At 33.7% G+C, this 25,000-nt stretch overlaps 2 protein-coding genes across 2 annotated transcripts in view; one reads left to right on the forward strand and one right to left on the reverse strand.

Moving 5' to 3' along the window:
* The window catches only part of LOC142356726 (S-formylglutathione hydrolase-like), a 341,513-nt gene that overhangs the window by 28,741 nt on the left and 287,772 nt on the right, over positions 1–25,000 (forward strand). The gene's annotated exons all lie outside the window — the stretch shown is intronic.
* Positions 1–25,000, reverse strand: part of LOC142335134 (uncharacterized) — an 89,592-nt gene that overhangs the window by 4,427 nt on the left and 60,165 nt on the right. The window contains exon 8 of the mRNA XM_075383498.1: positions 7,567–7,623. Coding sequence (XP_075239613.1) covers positions 7,567–7,623 — 57 coding nt within the window. The remainder of the gene's footprint in view (positions 1–7,566; positions 7,624–25,000) is intronic.

Genomic DNA, 25,000 nt, shown 5'->3' on the forward strand with positions numbered 1-25,000 from the left:
CTTGAAAATTATACATTTGGTGGAAAATCCTTTCTGATGCCAATTTTGGATATTTTTGTTTTTCTTTTTGCTCATGTTAGCATTGCGTTTAATGTTGATATCTCTCAGAGTTGATGTGACCACGCAGCAGTGCCGTAGGAACGAAGAATGCTCTTTGATATGAAATACAGTTTTTGAGTACTTCTGTTGCGCATCCCACTTATTTACAAAAACTCCAACTTGTTTTGTTGAATAAATTGAGCAAGTATTTAGGGAAACTGTAGCCACGTTTCCTGAAAATTGTGTGCGAGAATTACCGATTAAAATTTGCACTTTTCTTCGCTCAGATTACAGGTTAAGGAACTGAAAGATACTCTTTTCTCAATTATTAGAACCAAAGTTTTGTTAAACCCGTCTTTGAAAAGTCACTACTCGGGAAATTTAGTACAGTTGAGCTAACGAATAACACTGAGCCAAAATGTGCGACTATTGAAATTAGGGAAATTCAATTCAATATAGATATTATATATTGTAGTAGAATAGAATATCATGTACTTCAATGAATATTGGTGTTAAGGTCAATAGATGAGCATTTTATTTTCATCATTTTATTCAAGATGAAAATATTGTAGATGAACATATGATATCGAACAAAATTTACGTCTAAGTGAGAAAGATTGTTTGGCAACAATTAAGCCATTGAAGCTCGGCGACAAAAAAATTATTAGAACTTGAATATTGGTCGATGTGGTTCAAAAATTTTCTTTGCCATAAACGAGGACAAACAAAAACCTCGACCTGGGATTACAATTAAGCTCCACACAAGTTTATAATCCCGGGTCGCCACTTCTTAGTAGATCATGTATGATGTCATACAAATCATAACGTATTTGCTAGTACGATCCTTGTATGACTACTAAGAAATCATACATGATCCTCGTATGATTACCAGTAAGTCATATATGGTCCTAGTATGATTACCAAAAATCATACATCTATGTCTCATAAATCATTTTCCATTTATATATTTTTTAAAGTTTATTCGTTTAGGTATCACTTTTGTGATTCCCCGGGATCACTTTGTGATCCGCCAAAAGACCCTAACTAGCAATATCATTTGCAAAGTTAGGCACTAAATAAAATAATAAGTCCAACTACATAACTAAATATCTGCTACTCTCTGAAGCCAGTTAATACCTATAAATGCTCATTTATAAGATATGAAGAAAAAATTTTGAGCACTTAACCTCAAAATTGTTTTGTGAATATGTCCAAATTACAAAGTTATTCTTTTACTGCTTACAAAGAATTAAATGTGGATAGCAAATGTTATATATTCATTTGACATATCCTCTAATTACATTATTAGGGAATATTATTGGGAATTTGTGGCACCAGTCAACGTTTTTGTGTCATATATGGCCTTGTATAAATTCCGAGAAATTTTTTCAACCTCGATAGAAAATGAAATTTAAACAGTTTTTAAGCTTTGATTTTTTTGTACGATCACTGAATGATTGCTAGAAACCATATATGACCCTTGTATGACTAACAAGATTTCATACAAATCATATGTGATCTAGTATGATTACTAAGAATCATATATGACCTAGTGTGACTACTAAAAATTTTGTATGATGAGCCACCCGGGATGTCATGATAAATGTGCAGAACTTATAACCTGTTGTAATTGACAATGGTCACTCCATTTTTTCATTGACAGAAAATCTACAGTGCTCGGATTTCAACACTGCAAAACGATTTTCATTAGTATAGTTTTGTTGTTGAAGGTAAAATTGTTTCTGAGTGCGGATGGCCGCACTAATTATCAAAAAGTCCTTAAATGTCTGCGGATTAAGTCCTATAATAATTTAGAAGCTCCACTGACTGCATTATACGAATACACTAAACTTTTGAACTTTTTCAGCACATAAATTTGTCTTAAAGGTTCTTATTTCTGGGTAATTGAACTACATCAAGTCAATGCTTCTTTCAGTTAATTATTTTCACTGACCTGATGTCATAATTCTTAAAAACAATATAGTAATAATCATATGCGAGGTAACAAGCATTTTATTGGTAAGTGTTCACGCAAAATTATTAACTTGTAAAAACAGAAAAGGTGATTTGGACAAAATTTCAAAACGTCTTTAAAAGTGACTGGATTGGATTTGGAAACTAAAAGTGAGCAGAAAACAACAAAAATATTCAATGTTGTATAGCACGAAAATGATAATGAGCATATTACAATAATATTTATTATTTTATTGACATTTTAAAATTTAGTAAGAACTTTGTTCTATTATCCAGCAAACATATCTATTGAAAAAATTGATAAATGCCTTATCGGTCCAATCATGCTCTAATGGACTAAAGATTGCAGAAAAATCTGTTTATTTCAACTCAAAGAGTTTGGATTGTAAAAGTAAAAATGATTGGTGTCCTTGGTTTTTCACAGAGTTTCTCGATTCTTTCGATTCTTTTTTATGAATTGGTTTTTCGATTTTTTTTTATGCATTTTTCCCGTATTTGTTTCTCCTTGTGTTCTCTGAAGTGTTAGACTCATTGATGATTGCTCCTACTGGTTATTTTTTGCCTCTATCTATATTTTAGTTTACCTAAGTGTGGATCTTGCGGTATTCAACTATCGTGATGGTTCTGGATGTTTGTTTGGTATCTTTATCAAACTACAAAAAAGCATTGAAAAAAGTATCTTGTTGTCATACTGATTGAGTACTGACACTTGTCACTGCATTTTTTGTCCAAAAATTTCAGTGTCAACAAAATGTTTAGTCTTTTTTGTGAAAACCTATCAAAACTGCTGTAGTCCTTTAACTGAGTGCATGAAAAACAAAATTTCCGAATTATTTTTCTGCAAAAAAAACGACGCTGAAGGTTCCAATACTTTGGCAACTGATAGGGAAACAAAAGCAAGATTTGGGTAAGCAACATTGTAGTCCTTCAAATGGCGTGACGAGTTTATTTTGTGCTAGCTTTCGTTTTTCACGATGGCATTGGAAACCTGCCTCTTAAATCAATAAAAAATAGAGCAATTATTTATTAGAGCAGTTTTCGGTTTCCAAACAATATCTTTTAAACCACTTTTATGTTTCTTTTTGTTTCTTATGAGTTAAATTTTTAATTTTTTTTCCAGTTATGAAGCCCTTTGAAACAGTATAGTGCTCATCATAGTGCGTTGTGTCTAACATCATATTGGAGTCACGTTTGTTACTACGACTTTGCTCCATTGGGTTATTGTTTAGAACGTTACACAACTTTCAATACTCACCACTGTTTGTGTGGCAACAGTGGCGGGACAGATTGAAGGGGGAAAAATCTCAAGTCAAAGCCGAGAAGCGGCGCTGATTTAGATTTTTTTTACTGTTGATCAATTGCTTACAAGTTGCATCATCAAAATGTGATCAATTGTTTGTTATAGCCGAAACAATTGATGAAAAGGTGTGAGAATAAATACAATTTTTGTAAGATACAAACTGGGTTAAAATATATATCACTGGAAATTTTAAAATTTTTTCTTGCAAAAACTGAACAAAACTGTTTCAATTTCTGACAAATTTCTATTACTAATTCTAATCAGAAGTTATATCACTGATCATGGACTTTTTACAATCTTTGAAATCTTATAGGATAACTTATTTTCAAGCTGTACACAATGAAGTTTCTTTTTTTTATAGAATCATCAAAAGCAATACCAGGGAAGTACAGTGGAAAAACAGTACCCCGGAAACAGTACTCTTTTTCTCAGACTTTTAAAACAAATTTGCTCTTGTAAAGATTGAAATTATCAATTGAAAAGATTGCCGCTTGCAACATCCCGCAGTAGCACAAATGCATAGGACAAAGAAAATAGTTTTCAACTCAACAAATGGATCTTCACAATTGTAAATGTAGACATTTAAAGTTAAGCAAAACAAAGGTCAGTGCTTCGGATATTCTATTATATTTCTTTTTAGGGTAAAGCGGAAAGAAGTTCCACTGAATGCATTATGCAAATACACTAAAAGTCTTCATCACATATTTTTTTACAAGTTCGTGTTCTTGTGGAGCAGAACTACATCAAGTCGAATTAAATATATTTATAAACCCGAGGTCAGAATACTTCAAAGCCAATTAGTAATCATCATATGAGGGGGTAATAAGACTCTGTTGTGGTAAAAGTTAACGCCAAAATTATTAGCTTGTAAGAACAGAAAAATGTGTGGGACAGAAACTTAAAACGTCTCAAAAGATCTCAAAAACTGAAATAACTGGATTAAATTTGAAAACTAAAACTAAGCAAATCAAAAGAAAAAACTAATTTCTTTAAAGATGTATGGCACAAAAAATTGATGTTGAGCATATTACAAAGATAATTTTTATAAACTTTGTTCTACTATCCTGCAAACTGATCTTTTAAAAAATTTGAAAAATTCAGCATCGGTCCAAACGACACATGCTCTAATTGACTTGAGTTGGCAGAAAAATCTGTTTTTTTCAACTCAAAGTTTGACAAATTTCTATTACTAATTCTAATCAGAAGTTATATCACTGATCATGGACTTTTTACAATCTTTGAAATCTTATAGGATAACTTATTTTCAAGCTGTACACAATGAAGTTTCTTTTTTTATAGAATCATCAAAAGCAATACCAGGGAAGTACAGTGGAAAAACAGTACCCCGGAAACAGTACTCTTTGTCTCAGACTTTTAAAACAAATTTGCTCTTGTAAAGATTTAAATTATCAATTGAAAAGATTGCCGCTTGCAACATCCAGCAGTAGCAAAAATGCATAGGACAAAGAAAATAGTTTTCAACTCAACAAATGGATCTTCACAATTGTAAATGTAGACATTTAAAGTTAAGCAAAACAAAGGTCAGTGCTTCGGATATTCTATTATATTTGTTTTTAGGGTAAAGCGGAAAGAAGTTCCACTGAATGCATTATGCAAATACTCTAAAAGTCTTCATCACATATTTTTTTACAAGTTCGTGTTCTTGTGGAGCAGAACTACATCAAGTCGAATTAAATATATTCATAAACCCGAGGTCAGAATACTTCAAAGCAAAATAGTAATCATCATATGAGGGGGTAATAAGACTCTGTTGTGGTAAAAGTTTACGCCAAAATTATTAGCTTGTAAGAACAGAAAAATGTGTGGGACAGAAACTTAAAACGTCTCAAAAGATCTCAAAAACTGAAATAACTGGATTAAATTTGAAAACTAAAACTAAGCAAATCAAAAGAAAAAACTAATTTCTTTAAAGATGTATGGCACAAAAAAATGTTGTTGAGCATATTACAAAGATAATTTTTATAAACTTTGTTCTACTATCCTGCAAACTGATCTTTTAAAAAATTTGAAAAATTCAGCATCGGTCCAAACGACACATGCTCTAATTGACTTGAGTTGGCAGAAAAATCTGTTTTTTTCAACTCAAAGTTTGACAAATTTCTATTACTAATTCTAATCAGAAGTTATATCAATGATCATGGACTTTTTACAATCTTTGAAATCTTATAGGATAACTTATTTTCAAGCTGTACACAATGAAGTTTCTTTTTTTTATAGAATCATCAAAAGCAATACCAGGGAAGTACAGTGGAAAAACAGTACCCCGGAAACAGTACTCTTTTTCTCAGACTTTTAAAACAAATTTGCTCTTGTAAAGATTGAAATTATCAATTGAAAAGATTGCCGCTTGCAACATCCCGCAGTAGCACAAATGCATAGGACAAAGAAAATAGTTTTCAACTCAGCAAATGGATCTTCACAATTGTAAATGTAGACATTTAAAGTTAAGCAAAACAAAGGTCAGTGCTTGGGATATTCTATTATATTTGTTTTTAGGGTAAAGCGGAAAGAAGTTCCACTGAATGCATTATGCAAATACACTAAAAGTCTTCATCACATATTTTTTTACAAGTTCGTGTTCTTGTGGAGCAGAACTACATCAAGTCGAATTAAATATATTTATAAACCCGAGGTCAGAATACTTCAAAGCAAAATAGTAATCATCATATGAGGGGGTAATAAGACTCTGTTGTGGTAAAAGTTTACGCCAAAATTATTAGCTTGTAAGAACAAAAAAATGTGTGGGACAGAAACTTAAAACGTCTCAAAAGATCTCAAAAACTGAAATAACTGGATTAAATTTGAAAACTAAAACTAAGCAAATCAAAAGAAAAAACTAATTTCTTTAAAGATGTATGGCACAAAAAAATGTTGTTGAGCATATTACAAAGATAATTTTTATCAACTTTGTTCTACTATCCTGCAAACTGATCTTTTAAAAAATTTGAAAAATTCAGCATCGGTCCAAACGACACATGCTCTAATTGACTTGAGTTGGCAGAAAAATCTGTTTTTTTTCAACTCAAAGTTTTTGGGTTGTGCAAATAAAATTTAATGGTGTCTTTGGTTTTTCACAGAATTTTCTTTCAATTCTTTTTTTCGCGGTTTTTTATTTATTTGTTCATCATTGCAATCTCTGAGGAGTTCGACTCATTAATGATTTCTCCTATTGTTCATTTTTTCTTCTATCTATTTTTTGGTTTTACCTACGTGTTAATCTTGCGGTACTCAAGTTTATAGTTTGTTTGGTAATTTCGGCAAACTACAAAATGAATTGACAAAATCATCTTGTCGTCATACTTATTGAATACTGACTGTTAACACAATATTCAGTCTTTTTGAGTAAAAAGGTACTTCAGATGTCCCTATTATGTGAGTGTTTAGAGGAAAACCAATCAAAAGCTGCTGTAGCCCTTTAACATTAAAAAGCAAAAATTCCAAATCAATTTTCAGCACAAAACTACACTGAGGGTGACTCCAGTACTTTGACAATTGATATGGAAAGGAAAACAAGATTTGAGTAAACAACATTGTGCTGGTCAGAAGAGTTTATTTTGTTCTTTTTTTCGTTGTTCACGATAGTGTTTGAAAACTTAAACCAATATTAAAAAATAGCACAATTATTAAGAAAAGCAGTTATGGTTTGCAAGCATTGTTTTTTAAACCAGTTTTGCGTTCTCTTGTCTTTTCTTATGAGTCAATGTTTCGAATACTTTTTAGGTATAAAGCCCATTGAAACAGTATAGTGCTCACCATAGTGCGTTGTGTCTGCCATCATTTTTGCAGTATTTGTCCTATTATAATTATCCGTTTGACATGCTTAAAAGTGTTTTGTATCACATAATGGAGTTCAAAGTATTGAGCTGAAAATTGGCCTCAAATTTGTGTTCGTAAAATAGCTGAGCTGTTGGGCTAGCTAAGCAAAAGTGCTGTTAAAAATTTCAAATCGTCATTCAATGCGGGAAAAATGTTTGACAAAAAACCTACCAGCATAAGACCATACGAAAGGAGCTTTTAGTTACATCATGTTGGCTTCTCAGTTAATAAAATAGTGATCGAAAAATGCAAGTTATCCTGGGAAACAAAAATTAACGCAGAAGTTGAAAACTTCTACTCAAGTTTTGTGTTTCCGTTCCATTTTGCATGGAAATGCGATAAAACGAAAAAAGTAAAATTGCGTGAGAAAGTCAATTTCTGTTACCGAACAAACATATTTTTTGATGAATACTTACCTCATTATGCCAGCGGTGTCATGATTTATTGGCGAGGGCTGATTTGGAGTTTCGTTGCTGAAACAGGAATCTGATTACTTTAAACTGTAGATCTTCAACTCCATCCCTTAAATTTGCCCAAAATCAGTTGTAGCAAATACAAATTAGATGGATCAAACCTTAAAGACAAAAACACAACTTTGAGATACAGACAAACCAATAACAATATCGATACAATTGGGAACTTTTACATAACTTATGCGGCTTATTAATGCAGTCGAAAGCCAATTCATTGTTAAAAGTTTCCCGGGCCGAGGTGTCAACGCTAAAAAACGCAAAATTATGTAAGATTGGCGTTGAATGCGTTGAATTTATGTAAGATCTACGCCCGAGCGTAGATCTCACATAAATTCAACGCATTCAACGCTAATATTACATAATTTTGCGTTGAATTTTGGCATAGATCTTACATATTTAGCGTTGAATTTTAGCGTAGATCTTACATGTTTAGCGTTGAATTTAGCGTTGATCTTACATAAATTCAACGCATTCAACGCTTATCTTAAATAATTTTGCGTTGAATTTTGGCGTAGATCTTACATATTCAGCGTTGAGTTTTAGCGTAGATCTTACATGTTTAGCGTTGAATTTAGCGTTGATCTTACATAAATTCAACGCATTCAACGCTTATCTTAAATAATTTTGCGTTGAATTTTGGCGCAGATCTTACATATTTAGCGTTGAATTTTAGCATTGATCTTACATAAATTCAACGCCTTCAACGCTAATCTTAAATAATTTTGCGTTGAATTTTGGCGTAGATCTTACATATTTAGCGTTGAATTTTAGCGTAGATCTTTCACATTTAGCGATGAATTTAGCATTGATCTTACATAAATTCAACGCATTCAACGCTAATCTTTCAATTCCATTTCAGACCACTTTGCGATTTCAAATTTTTTCAAATTTTTTTTGAAAAGTCATTTTTTCACTGTTTCGACCCCTATACGCTAATTCAGACCATTTTACGATTTCAAATATTTCAAGTTTCTTCAAAAAATTATTTTTTTTGTTTCGGCCCACTATATTGCACAGGTGAGAAAAGTGAAGTCAGCAAAAAGATCACTTTTTAGTGCTATTTTATAGTGCAAAATCCATTTCAGACCATTTTACAATTTCAGAATTTTTTCAAGTTTTTTTTTCCAAAAATCAATATTTTTCACTGTTTCGAACCGTATGATGCAAAGGTGAGAAACATGAGGTCAGAAAAAAACATTTTTAGTGAGTGCAAAAACCAATTCAGACCATGTTACAATTTCAAATTTTTCAAGTTTTTCGAAAAATTATTTTTTTACTGTTTCGACCCCTATACTGCACAAGTGAGAAAAATGAAGTCAGCAAAAAATAAACCATTGAGTGCTCTCTTACGGTGCAAAAACCATTTCAGACCATTTTAGGAATTCAAATTTTTTTCAAAACTTTTAAAAAAATTTAAATTTTTACCAGTACGCCTCACATGGTAAATGCGTTGAATATGCTAAGTTAAATACTACGCAAAATCAACTCACAATATGTAATATCTACGCTAAATTCAACGCAAAATATGTAAGATCTACGCTTTATAAGAACTGCGGCTCTTAAGAAAACCAAGATTCTGTGGCACAATGGTAGAAGAGGAGACGAGCATACAGGAGGTCAGCACTTCGAGTCCCATACGCAACTGGAGGTTAATAGTTCAAGTGGACGCTTTGATTTTTTGTAAAATCAGCGATACCTTCAACGCAAAAATATGTAAGATCTACGCTAAATTAAACGCTAATTATGTAAGATCTACGCTAAATTCAGTGCTAAATATGTAAGATCTACGCTAAATTCAACGCTAAATATGTAAGATTAGCGGCAACTAGCGTTGTCAAGTCGGAAATTTCACCACAATTTACTTACATAATTTTGCGTTGAATGCGTTGAACTTTTGTCTTCAAATTAAACGCATTCAACGCAAAATTATGTAAGAAAATTGCGGTCAATTTTCGCACTTGTCAACGCTAGTTGCCGCTGATCTTACATAATTTTGGCCAAATTCCTCGGCCCGGGTTGCAAACGTTTTTCTCGGAAGATGCAAGTAGTAAGGTGTCTTACTGAGCACGCAACGGGAGGGGGGGCATTTGGGTGTTACTGAGTTTGCAACGGGGGGATACAAAGAACTTTTTCAAATTTTTTAAAAACTTTTTGGCCTTTTGGCAAGCCAAACGCCAAAAGATAAAAATAAAAACAAAAAAGTGTAGACCCCCAACCCCCCTTTGCAAACCCATTAACACCCAAATGTCTACCCCCCTCCCCCCACCCCCAACGCCCCCCCCCCCCCGTAGCGTGCCCAGTTAGACATATTTTTGACCAATTTGGTCATTTTTTGACGTTTTTGGTGTGAAAGGTTTGATCTGGATGTTAGTTGGGAAGAAGCACTGCTGTTTCAGTGGTTGTCATCTTGTCATTAGTCCAGTTGAGATATTCAATGAAAAAAATTGAAAAATTTTGCAGAAAATTTTTTCTAAATTTTGAAGCTCTAAAACTGCATGAAATGCATTTTGCTCCGGGTTTCAAGTCTCAAAGATAAATTTTTGTTGACCTCATCTCACCTGGTGGACCTCATCATCGAAAAAAATCTTTGAGAAACTTTGGACAAAATTAAAAACTTTATAAAACTAAAAATGAATGAAATTCATTTTAACCTGGATTTAAAGTCTTAAAGATGATTTTTTTGTTGACCTCAACTCACCTGGTGGGCCTCATCATCGGATAAAACTGGGATAAATTTTGGGAGAACAGAAGGAATTTCGAGTAATCACAACGTTTTTCTTAGTATATAAAATTCTTAGTATATACTCATTTCCACTGTATATAAATTTATATACCATATCACAAAACTTAATCATCAATCACGGCTTACTAACTAGTTGAAAAAAAAAACGTTGAGTGTTTGTTGCATTCCTCGTGTTTTTGCCACTTGTTAGTCTGCTCACTGTTTGTTTCACAATTTAGATGATCGATCATAAGAACAAAATATAGTAAGTGAGTAGGTGAGTAATTGCTGCTGCTGCTGCTGCTGTTGTTTTTGTTGTTGTTGTTGTTGTTGTTGTCGTTGTTGTTGTTGTTGTTGTTGTTGTTGTTGTTGTTGTTGTTGTTGTTGTAAGAACTATCTGAGTCACTGATCTATTTTTAGAATTAACTGTATGTTATGACTAACTTCTATAGTCATTGCCGAAAGTCATTTTACACGGGTAATTGTCGTATCTGATTGTGAATGCACAACCAATCGTCCGTCAGTGTCAAAGAATTAATTCTGGATAAGTTTACATTTTGAACTGTCTGCAATGCGCGTTGTTTTTTTTATAATTCAACAATGTACTTATATAGCAATAGAGCAGACCTATTGGAAATTGTTCGAATTTCGGTTGAAGTTTTTTTTATAAACAAATTATATCAGTGGTTAACGATTGTTCCTTCTCCGATTTTTTCACCATATTTCCTGCACAGAAAAACATCATGTACTTGCTTGTGTAAAAACTTAAGACACTACAATAAGGACCCAGACATTAGGACAACATATCATCTGTTTATGTCTTTTGTTTGATCTATCAGATACATATTATTTGGATGAAAGATTGAATAAAACCAGTAAAAAATGTTCAACTTTTATCACCACGGAAGTTGAACTTTGTTCCTTGATGATACTTTTAACCATCAAATGAGTGGAAAATAGAGAAATCAACAGAAAATCAAAAGGAATTTTTAATTATTTTGGAGTATTAGTAGTTTGTTAAACTTAGCTATTTCAACACACAAGGTTAAAACTGTTTGAGTTTTTTAAAAGACTCAGTTGGAGTTTACGCTTTTTTGGAGCCGAACAAAAGCTGACAGGTGGCCTTTCAAGACTGTTTGTTGCCACAAGCCTAATTAATTCGGGTGTTTTGCTTAAACTTGTTGTTATTGCTCTAGACGTTATCGAAGTTTCAAAGTTGATGGTTTTCGAATCTCGATTTTCAATGATAGCTGGGATTTTCCAAAAGTTTTCGATAGCTGGGATTTTCTGCCAATATTCGTCTTGATTTACATAGATGTAATCTCTTGAACATCGTAATCATAGAAAACTATTCTAATGTCATGTCCCAGAATGTTCGAGTCTAAAGTAAGCTCACGCGTATAACAAGCTACAAACTCGAGAGTTTATATTAGCTCCCTTAAGTGAAACTTTTCCGAATCTAAAAGATTGAAAAAAATCAAAAATAACAACAGGTAATGTCATGTGTTTCACAGTTTTCCATTCTTCATCCTGATGATTTTGCTGGACAATAACTATATGTTCTCCTAAGCAATTGTTCTCGTAAACAAGGATCTCTTAAGCAATTGCTCCAGTAATGATAGACAATTTTTCTTTCAGTATGACTGCCTTTGAAAATATTTCAGGAAGTCAATAACAACTACTTCTGTTTTCACAACTATAACTTGACTTGAATAATTTGTCGGAGACTGCTAAAAATCCCAAAAAATACACCGTTAAAAGAAAAGGGTAGGAGAAATTTGAGAATATTACTGTTAACGTAATTTGAAGAGTATTTATTCAAATTAGTTATCAGGTGCCAAATTATTTTGTTTCAACTATTCCTAAATAAGACAATATACCAAAATTTTGTTTATATTATAAGGAATTTAAGGAATCTGGTCTGAGAGTAAAGATGAATACGGTTTTGAAGTCGTTGTGTTATTGTACCAGAAATATTCGCGTTCTACAAAGACTAATGTACATGGACGAGGGGAATAATTCTTCAGTGTCTGTACTTTTTATGATACATGTTATTTCCTTATCTAAAGTAAACAGAGATTTTAAAACATGAATGTGATCCACGCCTGTTCTTATATTTCCGGAAAACTTCTTCAGCATAAACAAAAAGCTTCTAATTTAGTTGTTGTTGCTCATAAAGTACATTTTGTTCACACCAGTGAAATCAAACAGAAAAACAGACAAGTGTGTTTTTGATGCGAATGATTTTCAGGAATGAGTTTTTTCAACAATAAAAGAAACTTAACCATTACCTTAAACACCTTCATTTCCTGCAAACAATAAATTCTGCAATTTCATCATTGATTTAGATTGATTTGATTCCTTCAAAAGAAAATAGATACCTTGTCTATTTTTTTAATTTTTGGTCGGCTTTGATCTAACTCAGAAAGCATCTTGATGAACCAATCGTTTGTAGACACTGTTTGAAGAATGTTCATTAGAAGTATTTGTTTTTAGCCACCACTTAACCAATGAATTCAGCGAGACTGACATACCCTTTAGCTGCAAGGAAACACTTCAGTCCAAATGAAAACTTTGTTAATGACAAAGCTTTGAAACTTCGACCGTACGGAGGACTTGTTGGAGTAGATCACTCTTATTGAGATTCATACCTAAGCAACTCAAAAATTATACGATTACATGCAGTTTTCCTTGACGCTGGTGACGTCATCAAAGAACTCTTCGCTGAGGGACCCGGATACCAATACATGCCTCCCTGGAAGCTTATTAGTTGTTTTACCGGACATATGTCAGGAATCCTGTTTTGTTTGTGTATTAAAACTTTTTACTCAAAAATATATTACTCGTTGGAATTTTAAACTGTAAAACAGTTGTGTTGGACTTTGAAGTTTTTTGTCGTAAAAAGGTAATTATTTGTTAAAGAAGTGGTTGTATTAACACCGAGTATTACAACGATTGTGTTTCGTTTTCTCCATCATCAAAATTTTCTGATATGGCGAATCCGCAGAAAATTTTAATTATTTGGTTATCTAAAATATTACATGGTTGAACTCTGAAAACTATCCTATTGAGTGAGGAATTGAGGAAAGTGGAAACACCCTTGTCACCGAATTTGACTATTTGCGCCTTGATCACGAAGAAGGGGGCACTGAGCCTTTCAATTTGCAAGGGAGCAACGATAATAAGTTGTATACTCTAATTCGTCCTGGAAAAATTAAAATGTGGTTGACTGAGGAGGAAATTCGTTTGATTACACACATGAATTTCTATATCGAATCCTTTATTCAGTGGAGACTACAGAATGTCGGATTGTCAAGGCACAGTCTTGCCTCCGAAATTTCTACTGTTATTGAATTATCCAACTGGTCAAGTAGTAGACAAAAATGATAAAGTGCTAACAGAGGAAGTTCAAGAACTCGTAAACACGGAAAAAGTCAACAAATTATGTACTATGAAAAAACTACGAGATTACCTACGTGTTTCATGGCGCACATGAAAAAATTTTTGAGTAATCATATCTGTTATGAATTGTTCTACTAAAACATTAAAAAATTTACAACAATTTTTTCTTTTATACTCATTTTCTTTGCGATGAATCAAGTAACAGTCGATCAGGTTGTGCAAAAGACTATTTTCGAAAAAAAGTAGTCAAAAGTTTACTTGAAAATTCTGTAAACAGATAACGTTACCACAGTCGGTAGTTTTTTTTGTTTAAGTTTTTGCTATATTGTTGCTAATAGATCTTTGCATTGTTAAATTGACTGTGCTTAAACCAACTGGTGTGCAAACCTTAGCTGGTTTTCAATTCTATTGAGTGGGATATATCTTACCAAACCATCGATTATGAATAAAAAAATCTCTAAAAGCGAAAGATTTCATGCCTGTGGTGGGTCCATCCGGTTGTGGTAAAACAAACTAAACTTATAGAATAATAGCAGGACGCACCTTTTATCCAAAGTACAAAACTATTTTTTTCTCAAACATGAAATGCAACCAATAAGCTTACAAGTTGGCCAGCATTCAAACATTGTATCAAAATAAAACAAACTTGGCGTTTTTGCAAAATACTGAAAATTTTTTGCTTATCTTTGAAAAGTCTTGCGAAGAAAATTTTTTTGACAAAGAGTTTGTCAATCTAGCTACCGCCAGTTGACACAAGAACACCAATGTTTTTTATGTTAAACACAATTTTTGACCAGCAAATTAAATGGTCACGAACAATAGATTTAAATACAACTCATATCATATTTTTCAAATCACCACGTGACGTTAAGCAAGTTGAATTTCTTCTTAACTTGGGAAGCAAATGAATTTTACTCATTTTTAAAAGAAAATTTACAAATAGCAACAAGAAAAACATTTGGACGCTTATTGAGTGATCTCGATCCAAAAACTTTTGACTGTCTACAATTTTGCTCAACAATTACACAGCTTGGACCGTCGGTGTTCTACGTACGTTCAGACAAACCCTATGTAACTCACCTATTAAATGATAGAGAAAAGTGCTTTATACTGAAGCAAATGCTACTTCTATCTTATCCTGAGTTGAGGAAATTTTCCCATACTTCTGAGGAAAATAGTGTATTGGTACTGCGTGAATGTCTTTATAACGTCATCAGAGGACACATGAAAGTTCACATTAATAATTTGGAGCAATATGAGAACATTTTCAAGTTTGTTCTTCCTAAAAATATTTTGGTTTGATAGAAAAAGGCGAAGCTACTCAACAAAACAGTTTTTGACTTCGTTTGGCTCTTTATTCGTTTTGCGACTGGTATTTGAGTCAATCATAAAGAGGAGGAAAGAGCAAGTGCCCACGAATTTTTTAAGTTCTCAATAAAGTCTATATAAAAAATCAACCATAACAAACCCATATCTTAGAAGACCCTGACGTTAAACAAAAATTGGCACAGCTGTCAATTATAAATCCAATGCGATCAAAGGAATAAATTGAAGCTCATATCAAGAAAAAACTGTCAAAAAAAGATTCCCGGTTGATGTTGCTGAAGAAAATTGGATAGGATAATCATATAGAATTGCAGTACAAATCTTGAAAACATTATCACCTCTTTTGCCCCTTCCCAAATACTCCACATGTGAATGCATTGTAGATCATATCAAAAAATCTAATCGTGATCGTGTGCTCATTGGCAAAGGCGAGAAGTTATTCATTGACAACAGTCCAACTGACATAAACGCATTCGCTTTCTTGTGCAATTTACAGCAACCAACAAAGAAAATTGGCAGTCCAGATTACTCTGAACTAATGAAAGTGGTACAAAGAAGGAGGAACAAGTAATTAACAGCAATGCTAAAACCTCTATGAGGAAAAACTATCCAGAAACCGCAACAAAAAGATCAAAAATGTAAAGAGAATACAGAAACAAAAGCAACCAAATTTTCTAAGAGCTCAAAAACACGACTACCAGAAACAGCAACAATGCAGCAGAACACAGCTCACTGAAGACGAAAGCAGCAGTGACACTGACCAAAAGGAGGAAGAAACTCCTTACGAAGCAAGTGTACAGATGGAAAAACAATGGGAATCTTACGACGAGTGAAGAAAAGCTGCTGCAGGTGATGTACACAGAAGGAACAGCTGCGTGTGGAAGCTTCCGAATTTTAAAACAGCACAAAATTGCAGCCCCGCAAAATGAAATATTTTCTAGCGAACAAGAAGGCTCACACAAAATATAAAGGTTTTCGAAAAACATTCGAACGTTTGAAACTTATTGCGTATGACAATGATGAAATTTGGTCCCTCTACCTGGCCTCTGCAAACAAATTTTCCAAACGAAACGCAGGTGTTAAGTACTTATTGATTGCTGTTGACTGTCTTTCATGCTATCTACGCGTTGAACCACTCAAATCGAAATATGCAACAACAACATCTGAAGCCTTCAAGCAAATGAATAACACGAACAGCCGAAAAAAGTTTGAGTGGATGTTGGAAGAGAGTTAAAGGGAGCTTTCAAAACTCTTTGTCAGAAGACAGACATTGAAACTTAACTTTCAGTGAAGAGAAAAGTGAAATTGGTGAAAGGAACATGCGCTATTTAAAAAAGTTTAATTAAAGTTATCTGGAATAAAATTGGACATATTCATATATCTCTCAGTTGAAAAACATTGTACAAAGAAAAAACTCACGCATCAACCGTGTATCCAAATTAGTTCCGAACAAAGTCACCAAAAACACGTTCCTTATCTGTTATCATTAAAAACAATTGCGTCATAGAAATTAGTTGTTCGACCAAATTTTGAATCGGTGATTTTGTTAGAATATCAAAAAATGTTTTACCCTCCCGAAAAGGTTATGTACAGACGTTTAAGAATGATATGTTTGAAGTTTACAATATTCCAACTATAATCCTTCCAACATATAACCTAATTGATTCGAATCAAATTCCAATCAGTGCATGTTCTATCAGTTTGAATTTTTGAAAGTTGCTGGCAATAGCAAAGCGTTCACAAAGCCTGAATGAGTTCATCATACATTTAGTTCCATCAGTTTTTATGAGCATTTTTCCAGAGAATACTTTGGCCAACCGTAAAAAAATTTTTAATGAAGAAATCAGGTGATTGCAGAATGGTTTTGAGTGAAATACGAATTCCCGTCCAGAATCAACCAGATTAATAGCACTCGATTCATAAAATATTCTTCTGAAGGTTGCAAAAACCATCAGAGAAATTTTTCATCTCATGCTGTCTCAAATCAACACAACAGTGTGACGGTTTTAATCAATGCTGGAATCTATGAAAACTTGGAACACTTTATAAAAGCCATCAACACAGCGACTGGTCTAACTATATTCAGTCATCAGTACAATAAAATGGCATTGCTTTTGATTTTGTTCTTTGACATAAATGAAAGAATTACTTTTCCTGACAAAGAAATTCCAAGCATTCTGGTCTTTGAAGGAACCAAAGATGGCTCAGGCGCTCATATTGGCTCTAAAAAGATTCGTTTGACAATTTGGCAATGAGTGACGGAGAAGCAAAAGCTTTGGTCGCCGATTACTCTTTTGATCTTTTTGCAGGAAACCAACTGATATTTGTATACAGCAACATAGCTGAGTATCAACACATTGTGGACACAAAAGTTCCTTCAATTCGTGTCATTGATTCGAAACAACGCCTGAAAAACGGTAGTCTTTGTAATATTGCACCAACTCATAGAATAGTTTTTAGCAATTTAGAATATGAAAAAGTGCTGTCAAACAGTTTTCACTGTTTTGAGGTTCAATTGAGACCCGAAAATGGTAAACTAGTTCCATTTACAGGAACAGAAAAAGTTATTCTATCTCTAAATTTTAGAAAATTAATTAATTGAAAGCATACTACCAACAACAATCAATTTCACCACACTTTGCAAGAAATTAATGTCAACAAGGTAGTGGGTGGTCCGGAGCTTTAGCCGCTGATAGAGCAAATTTGTTAGGACAAGCTTACCGGTAGATCAAAAATTTTGTGGCCTGCTGCTAAATAGATTGGAGGAGAACTGTTTCTACAGGCGGCAGAAGAGATTATTGACGTCGTCGCTAAAAACAAAAGCCGTAATTAAGCACTCCAGTAACTGTTAAGAAAATTGTAAAGAACAAATTGGTGGTTCAAGAGCCCAGTTTGGAGGTGTTTGTGGGGCAATGTTCATAAAAAGCAGAAACGGAAAGATCCTGTCAAATCCCGAAAAATCATTCCCAAAAAACGACCGCTACTGTGAAGTCGGTCACATTTTTTTCCAAGGGGAAAAATGAATACTAATTTAGTGCCATTAGAGGCAACACACATGTTTCTAGACTTGTTTGAAATGCCACCTCTCTTCGTCACATTTGACAATGCTTTCACGCAAAAATTTGGTCCATCATGTTCACCAGATTGTCCAATGCTGGAAATCGAAGTTGTTGACGACAGGAACAACTTTATCGATTTGCAAACATTTCTACATGAAATGAAATGTAAAATCAAGAGAACCAATGACTTGAGAACTGTACAGTGTACAGTCTCAGCAAATGGTGTTAAACTGTCAAATACAAACGGTAAATATGAACACAAGGCTTTCATAGAAACAGAGTTCTCATCCGAAAGACCAGCCGAGAACACTTGGTTAGTTTGTCAAGGCTATTAATATGAAGACGAACCGGCTAAAATTGATGAAATTGACAACAGAGCTAGTGATGTTGCTGCACGAAGAATTTTAGTCGCTGACTCTCTGGAATAATTTTATCTTGGAAATCCGGCCAGTGATAGAGTGACCTCGGACAGACATCTTTTCAATGGTGTTACCTTTGGCATCTCATTCAGAAGGTCTCCATGGTTGAAGCAGTTCTTTACGTGCGCAAAATGACCGTGGCTGATCATGCGCTTTCTGCTATTGAAAAAACTTTGCTCAAAACACCAGCTCTCTATCGGTACACCAAGGTGTTGTCCAGAACTTTATTTGCCACTGCTGGCAACCGCATTTGGAGTCAAGACGACATCTTCTCGTAAGAACCGGTTCGAAGAATAATTATTGCAATGTCAACAAATCAATCATATTTAGGAACTAACGGAACGAAACCTTTTCATTACCAGAGATTCAATTTGAATGAAAAAGTGATGTATCGAAATGGACTACCGGTTGTTGGAACACCTTTTTCAACAACCTCAGATCAACGTGTCTGCTTCAACATGCTTCAAGCTCTCAATTTTCTTGATAAAGGTGATCATGGCATTCCGCTAGCCGGTTATCCAATTCACTTTGTTTTGGCCTTCGACCTTACTTCAACACAGGAGGCTTCACACGATTTCATTCATCCTGAATTAACAAAATGATCAATTTCATTTCAATTTCATTCGAGCTCATTTTTGGAACACTTTTGGGTGACAACTTTAAAATTTTATTCCCAGGAGAACGAAGTTCAACTTTTTACGTTAACTATGAAAGAACAGTCGCAAAAATCTCAGTTATTACATATCCGGTTGATGGATAATTTTGAGATAAAGTATTTAATGAAAAATGTTTTTATCTGACGCACAAGTTTCGCGGAGTGTTTGCAGCTGATAGTTTTTCATGACTGCCAGACAATTGCTTTGTGGGGGTTAATGCCTCAATATCAACATCATCGGGTAATCATTGGCTACTGATTTGTAATTATAGAAAAAGAAAAGTTGTTGAATTCCTCAGAGTACCCAAAACTCAGAGTACCCAAATACGAACCCAAACTCAAAGCTTTGCGGAATCTTTGTATTTATGTTGGTTATTTTTTTTACATAAAGCATAAATCCATATATGCAGTATATGAATGATGATGATTTATTACGATTTGCTATCCATATGATGTAATACAAAACAATAATTTTAGAGTTTTTTAGTAACAATTTTTTAAATAAATTAGTGGTATTTTTTTTCTCTTGAAGCTGGATGCCTTGATTTTTTTCTTTATCTTGAAAAAGTTGTATTAATTTTTAAAATCAAATCAAAAATTAATTTTCACACTATCATTATCAACATTCATGCAGCCACATCCACTAAAATTATGATCAAATTTTTGAGAATTCTGCATTGGACCAGTTCTGATAAACACATAAAAATCGGTTAAAAGTACAATTTGGTAAGATTCTGTTTGCAAAAAAAATAAATCGAGCTGGTGTTGATGATTACAAATGACTGCTTGCTCCAACTTCTAAAAAATTTCACTGTGATGAGTGACGTTGAAAGATTGTGAATTGTCCAGTAGAAGTATGAAGCATGTGTATAGGCAAGGAACCGAAAACGGCTTTAAATCAATTTCTTTGAAAGTCTCTGTTACTTGGTTGAATCTGCAATAACATGATAATGTTGTTCTTTAATTCTACAAAAGCTGTTATTCTCATGGAAACTGTAAGCCAAAGTGTAGTTGATTTCCTTAGTATCAAATACTGGCTCAGTGCTGCAGATAATATAGTGCAATTTCTTTTGAAACTGTCAAAAGAACTCAGGTGTTCCTTCAAACAAAGTCTCAACAATTTCTAAAACTGCGTGCTGCTCTCAGAATTTTTCTGTGATTTCTATTAACAGCCTAAGTTGATTAATTCCTGTTTGTATCCTCCGAGAAAGCAAGATGATAACGTCGTTTTCTTCGCGATGTCTTATACCCTTTTTTTCCTAGATTGCTTTGATTGTCCAGTCTTTATCTTGTCACAAAGTGTACTCTAGCTTTGAGTTAATTATTCACTGCTAAAGATAATGTGGTTTCTTGGTCAAACTTGAAACCACTGTTTTTGTTATTGTAATTGTTTTTTTTGTCTTGGATTGTGTCACGGATTTTAACCTTTTTGAAAACTTTTACCAACACCACCCAATGCAGACGGTTCAAAATGTAAACTTATCCAGAATTAATTCATTGACACTGACGGACGATTGGTTGTCCATTCACAATCAGATACGACAATTACTCGTGTAAAATGACTTTCGGCAATGACTAAAGTAGTTAGTCATAAAATACAGTTATTTCTAAATTAGATCAATGACGCAGATAGTTCTTACAACAACAACAACAACAACAACAACAACAACAACAACAACAACAACAACAACAACAACAACAACAACAAAAACAACAACAACAACAACAACAACAAGAACAGCAAAAACAGCAACAACAAAAAAGCAGCAGCAGCAATTACTCACCTACTTAGTTACTACATTATTTTGCTCTTTTGATCGATCAATTAAATAGTGAAACAACGATTGAGTAGAATGACTAATGGCAACAGGCATTGGAATGCAACAAACAATCAACAATTTTTTCAAAAAGTTAGTAAGCCTTGATTGATGACTAAGTTTTGTGATATTGTCCAAAATTTTAAGCTCTGGGGAAATAACAAGATGATCATTGTGACTACTCGAAAATCTTTCATTTCTCCCAAAATTTATGCATTTTTTTTTCGATGATGAGGCTCACCAGTTGAGATGACGTCAACAAAAATCATCTTTGAGGCCTGCAACCTGGCGCAAAATGCATTTCATGCAATTTTAGTCTTTCAAAATGCTTGAAGTTTTTCACTTTTTTTTCATTGAATAGACTCACTTGGGCTAATGACAAGATTACAACCACAAAAAACAACCGTGCTACTTCACAACTAACATTCACACCAAAAACGTCAAAAAATGATCAAGTTGGTCAAAAAATGTGTTTTACTGGGCACGCAATGGGGGGAGGGCATTTGGGTGTTACTGGGTTTGCAACGGGGGGGGGGGGAGAGAGACACAAAATTTTTTTCGATCTTTAAATTAAATTGCGTTTGGCTTGCCAAAACGCCAAAAAGTTGCAAAAAATTTGAAAAAAAGAATTTTTTTGTCTCCTATAGGTCTGCTCTATTGCTATATAAGTACATTTTTGAATTATAAAAAAACATCCCGCAATGCAGACAGTTCAAAATGTAAACTTATCCAGAATTAATTCATTGACACTGACGGACGATTGGTTGTGCATTCACAACCAGATACGACAATTACTCGTGTAAAATGACTTTCGGCAATGACTATAGAAGTTAGTCATAACATACAGTTAATTCTAAAAATAGATCAGTGACTCAGATAGTTCTTACAACAACAACAACAACAAAAACAACAACAACAACAACAACAACAACAACAACAACGCAACAACAACAACAACAAAAACAACAAAAATAACAACAACAACAAGAACAGCAACAACAGCAACAACAAAAAAGCAGCAGCAGCAATTACTCACCTACTTAGTTACTACATTATTTTGCTCTTTTGATCGATCAATTAAATAGTGAAACAACGATTGAGTAGACTGACTAATGGCAACAGGCATTGGAATGCAACAAACAATCAACAATTTTTTCAAAAAGTTAGTAAGCCTTGATTGATGACTAAGTTTTGTGATATTGTCCAAAATTTTAAGCTCTGGGGAAATAACAAGATGATCATTGTGACTACTCGAAAATCTTTCATTTCTCCCAAAATTTATGCATTTTTTTTTCGATGATGAGGCTCACCAGTTGAGATGACGTCAACAAAAATCATCTTTGAGGCCTGCAACCTGGCGCAAAATGCATTTCATGCAATTTTAGTCTTTCAAAATTCTTGAAGTTTTTCACTTTTTTTTCATTGAATAGTCTCACTTGGGCTAATGACATGATTACAACCACAAAAAACAACCGTGCTACTTCACAACTAACATTCACACCAAAAACGTCAAAAAATGATCAAGTTGGTCAAAAAAATGTGTTTTACTGGGCACGCAATGGGGGGAGGGCATTTGGGTGTTACTGGGTTTGCAACGGGGGGGGGGAGAGAGACACAAAATTTTTTTCGATCTTTAAATTAAATGGCGTTTGGCTTGCCAAAACGCCAAAAAGTTGCAAAAAATTTGAAAAAAAGAATTTTTTTGTCTCCTATAGGTCTGCTCTATTGCTATATAAGTACATTTTTGAATTATAAAAAAAACATCCCGCAATGCAGACAGTTCAAAATGTAAACTTATCCAGAATTAATTCATTGACACTGACGGACGATTGGTTGTGCATTCACAATCAGATACGACAATTACTCGTGTAAAATGACTTTCGGCAATGACTATAGAAGTTAGTCATAACATACAGTTAATTCTAAAAATAGATCAGTGACTCAGATAGTTCTTACAACAACAAAAACAACAAAAACAACAGCAGCAGCAGCAATTACTCACCTACTCACTTACTACTATATTTTGTTCTTATGATTGATCATCTAAATTGTGAAACAAACATTGACCAGACTAACAAATGGCAACAACACGAGGAATGCAACAAACACTCAACGTTTTTTTTTCAACTAGTTAGTAAGCCGTGATTGATGATTAAGTTTTGTGATATGGTATATAAATTTATATACAGTGGAAATGAGTATATACTAAGAATTTTATATACTAAGAAAAACGTTGTGATTACTCGAAATTCCTTCTGTTCTCCCAAAATTTATCCCAGTTTTATCCGATGATGAGGCCCACCAGGTGAGTTGAGGTCTACAAAAAAATCATCTTTAAGACTTTAAATCCAGGTTAAAATGAATTTCATTCATTTTTAGTTTTAAAAGTTTTTAATTTTGTCCAAAGTTTCTCAAAGATTTTTTTCGATGATGAGGTCCACCAGGTGAGATGAGGTCAACAAAAAATCATCTTTGAGACTTGAAACCCGGAGCAAAATGCATTTCATGCAGTTTTAGAACTTCAAAATTTAGAAAAATTTTCTCCAAAAATTGACACAGTTTTTTTCATTGAATATCTCAACTGGACTAATGACAAGATGACAACCACTAAAACAGCAGTGCTTCTTCTCAACTAACATCCAGATCAAACCTTTCACACCAAAAACGTCAAAAAATGACCAAATTAGTCAAAAATATGTCTTATTGGGCACGCTACGGGGGGGGGGGGGGTAGAAATTTGGGTGTTAATGGGTTTGCAACAGGGGGGGGGGGGTCTCCACGATTTTTTTGTTTTTATTTTTATCTTTTGGCGTTTGGCTTGCCAAAGGCCAAAAAGTTTTTAAAAAAATTGAAAAAATGTTCTTTATATCCCCCCGTTGCCAACCCAGTAACTCCAAATGCCCCCCCTTGCGTGCCCAGTAGCAAGACACCTTACTACTGATGCTTGAAAAGAAAAATTTATAAAGACAACTAAGCCTTGTATAATAAGCGAGAAAAACTTTCCTCTAAGAACTATATTTATTTTGCCTAGGGACTTTAAAAAGTTGAAAAATACCAGTGTTTTTGTCGACAAAAACCAAGCAATATCTAATCTAATGCTATTTCAAAACGAGAATAAGTTTGCTGGTTGCCACATGGACATTTCTGTTTTTGGACAGGTTTTGGCTATCACTGACACTTAATTCAGTGTCACATTTCTCGCGTAAAATCTGTGTTTTCTCTCGATGAAAACGCAGTAAGAAAAAGGCGGCTCGGTAATGTGCGATGGCACATAAGGTTCCGAACCCGCCCATCCACAATTTTGGCATAATTGTCTACCAAATGAGGAAGAGATAGAAAAACCCAAATATTATTTTTTGCGAATCCCAAAAAAGCCCAAATCTTTTTCAAAAATTTCTGAATGAACGGTAAGATAGCCTCCAAAGCAAATAACTCAGTGGAGTAAAAATTGATGCATTAGATTGCTGTAATATGTCAATATTAAGAAAGCGAGTCAAGACGAACAGCAAAATCAAACAACAACAACAACAAACACTAATTACATCATAAAATTTATGTCCCTCTTAAAAACTAAATTTAATAACAAAGTCAATATACCGTCAGATAAAACTAAAACTAAACAAAAATAACTTATAAATCACCAGAAAAAATATGCGACCAAAGTAAAAAAAATACCATTAGGAATCAATTAATATTACCACAAATTTACGATTACCACTGCTTCTATAGAAGGGCATTAGGACCTGTCCTTATTCATTTTAAAGCGGCTAAAAAGAACAACAAAGAACAAACAAAATTTCAATTGAAACTTGCCAGAAAACGCTGCCAAAAACGTCAAGCCAAATTTTGGCACTCAAAATATATTTGATTGCGCCTTCTTCAAACAGCTATAATGTAGTACGTGGCCATTCATTAGTAAGACTAGGTAACAAGTAGACAAAAAAGCGAAGTGCTAAAGTATGTAATACTTTTAATTT

This window comes from Convolutriloba macropyga, chromosome 2 (genome assembly GCF_964194025.1).
Source record: "Convolutriloba macropyga chromosome 2, txConMacr16.3, whole genome shotgun sequence".
NCBI classification, from domain to species: domain Eukaryota; kingdom Metazoa; phylum Xenacoelomorpha; order Acoela; family Convolutidae; genus Convolutriloba; species Convolutriloba macropyga.